The sequence below is a fragment of the Anarrhichthys ocellatus genome, unplaced genomic scaffold (genome assembly GCF_004355925.1).
Source record: "Anarrhichthys ocellatus isolate YVR2014 unplaced genomic scaffold, GSC_Weel_1.0 scaffold3184, whole genome shotgun sequence".
In the NCBI taxonomy this organism is placed as follows: domain Eukaryota; kingdom Metazoa; phylum Chordata; class Actinopteri; order Perciformes; family Anarhichadidae; genus Anarrhichthys; species Anarrhichthys ocellatus.
The window spans coordinates 1413-6114 of NW_022283158.1; the positions used below are offsets into that span (position 1 = coordinate 1413).

The 4702-nt window shown below is 45.1% G+C and overlaps 1 protein-coding gene across 1 annotated transcript; it reads right to left on the minus strand.

Moving 5' to 3' along the window:
- Positions 1-530: 530 nt before the first annotated feature.
- Positions 531-4689, minus strand: LOC116378802 (splicing factor, proline- and glutamine-rich-like). The gene is made up of 4 exons (XM_031840712.1): positions 4114-4689; positions 3545-3622; positions 2953-3141; positions 531-2200 (listed from the first exon to the last, which is right to left on the minus strand). The coding sequence occupies exons 1-4, from the start codon at positions 4442-4444 to the stop codon at positions 2115-2117; spliced, it is 684 nt and encodes a 227-aa protein (XP_031696572.1). The 5' UTR covers positions 4445-4689; the 3' UTR covers positions 531-2114.
- Positions 4690-4702: the final 13 nt, after the last annotated feature.

Genomic DNA, 4702 nt, shown 5'->3' on the forward strand with positions numbered 1-4702 from the left:
GTGTAGCTACGTCTGGAATCCGTTCCTTGAGGGGGGGTGGGGGTACTGTCAGGATCCCTGTCAGACCAGACACCTCCCATGGCCACGCAGCTGCAGCCACTCCAGCCGATTACCTCCTGCAGGCTGAAACACCAGACTCGGGTCCCACTAACGCTTCCCCTGGCACTATATAAACTCTGGTCCTGCAGTCTGGGGTTGTCAGGTCGTACCGTCTTTCACCCGCTTCAACCCCATCGCATCTTCTGCCTCGAGCGCCTGCCTCCGGTGTCCGTCAGTCCGGGAATCCCCCGTGCCCTCCGTTGTGTTAACGGACTACACACCGCCGCTCTGCCCTCCGTTGTGTTAGCGGACTACACACGCCGTCAAGCTGCCAGCTCTCCGGTGTCGAGCCACGGGACATCAGGCCGTCAAGTTGCCAGCCCTCCGGTGTCGAGCCACGGGACTCACACCGTCGATCTGCCTACTCTCTGGTGTCGGACCACGGGCTCCACACCTTCAAAATAAAACCTGTTTATATCAACTTCTGCCTCCTGTGGTCTTGCGATTGGGTCCTAACCCGTGAACTCCCGTGACAGATGTAATGTGAAGAGATGTGTGCCTTGATACCCCAGTGGTTACAATGCATGCCATATCACCGTAACGTCTCAGGTTTGATTCTGTTGATTGTTAATTGCTAATACTGTTATTTCTACACTGCGCTCTGTCAAATAAAGGCAAAAATGCCCCAAAAAGTCAATCTATATAAATATATATAGCCTCCTCCTGATGTGGAATTTGGCACCTTACATGGCAGTCTCTGCCATCAGTGTATGAATGTGTTATAGCTATAGATGAATGCAGTCCATTTACAATGCACACAATACAATTTGGTCGGCTTTCTACAGCGGGTGTGTTTGGTTTGCTGTCACACAATAAACCCCTTAAACAGCAGGCCGAGTCTCTGCCCTGCCAAAGGCCTCACACTCAGTTCTGTGATGTAAAACAGCAGCAGTGGTGTGAGTGCTGGCTTCTGTCATAACTTCATCTTCATGGCGAGAACGTGAAAATAGATGCAATCAAAACACAGAGACTAAAGTTCAGTCCAGAAAAATATTCCCACTGAAATACATACCAGTGTCTCACATCACTGGGATTTGTTGCTTTTGCAACACATACTCAGATTTCATGGATGGGATTTATGGATGGACAGTGTCTATTACACACCTGCAGTCCACTATAAGCAGACCTTTGAAACAATTTCAAGTTGAAATGCCAATGTGAAACTGAGCTCTATAAAAATGTCAAGGACACACTCTAATTCCCGGCAAAAGCAAACTCTGTACCAGCTGCAATACAAAGTTGCAGTGTTCTGTGTAGTATAACAAGTGATAATGATATTTTGTTGCACGTCATTTACTTCATGGGGACGGGAAGGTACACATAGGTGAACTATGTGTGTACTTTACGTCTTTTTAGAAAGGTAGAAACAGTAATTAGGAGCATTGTGCTTGGATGTGTGTGCAGGGTGGCAGGCAAAATGACTCTGTAGAGTTGCTTCCAGAGAGCCATGTGACTCCTTGAAGACCTCTGAAACTGTCAGTTTCCAGAAATAACACACACCAGCTGTGACATGGGACTGAAGCACAACCTCTCTCACAACTCCAAACAAGGAGTGTCACCATTGATACATGTGGTCCAGACTTGGTTTGTATTACTAGTTGAGATGGATTCAATCACTCTAATTAACTGAGCCTGCCTGGCATAATGGAAACAATGTGAGGGACCAAAAAAAGGACAAACCACATTCACGTTTCACAACAAGTAGGCTAAAGCTATTCTCAAACTAATTCAAACCAGTGCCTGATTACAGGTCCATATGTGCAGTAGACTAAACAATGTGAAGAGGACAGGTATATGCCAAAACAAGAATTATGGCTTCAGTCTCAGTCAAGTGTAAGCTATTGGGACGATTGGACAACACAGATCATGGCCAGACACAAAACGTCACACTGACAGACAAGTTGACGATCACAAAGCATGAGAGGATTGTCTCAAAAGCACAGATCAGTGTGACTGTGTGTGACGAGACATAACAGTGCCTCTTAGGTTAGTGAATGAGGAACGCTGAAAGGTGGTTATCTTTGTTTGTCTTTACCAGGTTTCTCTCTCGACCGCACCACAGGTTTAGGTAGAGCATTGCCCCTATGACGTGCCCCATCGGCTGTTGGAGGGAGAAAAAGGTCTGTTATATATTGATTTGTGTCACTGTGACGAACAAATTCCAAATGAGAAGAACGTCAGAAAGAATGAATGCTTGTTGTCTTTATTTCGTACGATCTGTTTTTTTTTTACTGTCTGATGTCAGTCACAATAAAGCTGGAGACTTTTTAGTGTCTTCAATTTGGTTTCTGTTCTGGATATACAAATGGGATTGCCATGACTGTAAAACCTTTAATTCTGTCCTTTGACATTTCAAGTGTTTGAGAGAAGAAGAGATGCAGTGACAGAAAGAAAAGAGAGGCTGGCTGTGGTAGCCATACTGTTTACACGGTGCTTGGCTTGGCATGGTTGGTGTAAAATGCAATGTGTTCTGGCCAGTGCTGTGGCCAGACTTCCCACCCGGCCAGCAAGAGGAACCTTAAATCATGTTAATGATCTTGATCTGAGAAACGTCCCTGCAGCTCATGGTAAATCTGTGAAATACTCATCGAGCACATGTGGCAGAGCGTGGAGAACATATGGACTGTGAGAGGAGGTAAAGGAGGAGATCGGGAGAAAAGTACAAGCATCCAAATGGCTATTGTGTGCATTCAAACACAGATAATATACCAAATCAAGAACCATCAGGTTTTTTTGCCTTTTTCTGTAGATGCACAGTTGCAGACGAGAGCGTGGAAGAGTGCTAGCAGGAGAGGATAACCTGAGGTAGCTACTTGGGAAGAGGGAATGAAAGGAAATGAAGTGCTCCATTACCCTCAGGTGTGCTGGAGCTGTGTGAGGAGGTTAATGGCTTGGATGGAGAAAATGGTCTGGCGCTATTACGAGTGGAATGAGGAGGAACCCGGGTGCGGGACAGCGTGGAGTTTCTTCCTGCTAGAGGTACTGATGAGCTAATGGGAGAACGAGGAACTTCAGCAACAGATTGCTTGAGGACGCCAGTACCTAGATGAGCAGAAAAGCAATTTGGGAGGTTAGAGATGATCCACTTCTGACAGCTTAAGCGCTTTACCTAGATGGAATAAATGATAGAGCACATCAGTGAAAACAATGTTGAACAGTGGACAATGACTGAAATGAAGGAGAGGCATAAATGAGATCGAAAGCTAGCCAGACTGTTCTGGTTGTGAATGGGGCAGGGGTGAGGTGAGTATACTAGGCTGAAAATGGAGGCACACATGGAGGCAGGGGCAATGATGGGGTGGTTTGTGTAGGGTGGTAGGATGGAGATGGAGATGGTGAAGCAGTGACATCATCCAATGGTTTGAAGTACAACTGAAACCACTGGGTTCCATGTGACTTGACGAAAGCAGAGATGGTAATGGGACAAACTTGTCATGGTGTTTACCCTGATTGTAACTACCAGCCTTCTCTGTAGCCAGGGCGGGTCTTGGCAGAGGTTTGCCCTCTTCTGGTGGACTAGGAGCTGTATGAAAGAAAACTCACTATTTATCTAACATAACACAAATGTATTATTTACTTAAAGGGGGCATAATGGAGATAATGGAAAAGGAGGTTATGTTATGTATTTAAATAAAAGCAGCTGGGGTATTTGTTGTGATCATGATAGCCACGAAGAGTAAACTCTTTCATGTAGTCAGACAACTATAGACTAGAGGAACAATTTAGATGGTAAGTATATGGACTCTAACTTTGTCTTACCAATTGAGAACATTTAATCATGGTTTGGAGTTTCTAAAAACAAAATCTATGTCAAAGATACATTTTAGCAGCTCATCAAGATGACTTAACCAGATTCTGACATTAACAATATCTATATGGTTTTGATAACTTATCCTCAAAAATAAACACATAAACAACAGAAATTCAAGTCAATATGCCCCTTTTCAAATTAAATTTAGAAAAAAATCTGAATTCTTAGTGTGGATTGCTGATGGCAAAAAGAAGGGTCTTTACCCGTAGAGACTGCCTGCCTTGGGGTGATCTCGGTGGGATCAGAGTAGGTCCTGGTCTGAGATTGAAGCCCAGGTTGAGGTTGTGGCCTGGGTAGAGGTTCAAGCGGGGATTGAGTCTGGGCATTTGGTGAAGGTTGTGGTTGGGGAATGGGTTGAGTGTGAGATACGGGTTGGGCCTTGTTCTTTGTTGGAGGTTGTGTTTGGGGCCATGGCTGAATCTTTGGGTGGGGTTCTTGTTGGTTCCTTGTTCGGGGCTTTCCTCGAGGCTTTGGCTGCTTTTTTGTTCGAGACTGTGTTTTGGACTTAGGTTGGCTCTTTGATTGAGGCAGCATTCTGGCCTTGGGTTGGCTCTTTGGTTGAGGCTGTGTTTTGAGCTTGGGTTGAGAAAAACTGATCTTTGGTTTAGTTGTTGGTTGGTCCTTATACTGCTGCTTGGTGGTTAGTTGAGGCTCTGGGTTGGTTTTTAATGGAAGTTGTGGGTTGGTGTTTGGTTGTGTTTGTGTTTGGGTTTGTGGCAGAGTTGTAGTTCTAAATTGTGGTTGAGGTTGGGGCTGGATTTTAATCTTTGGTAAGGCATTTTGGGTCTGAGG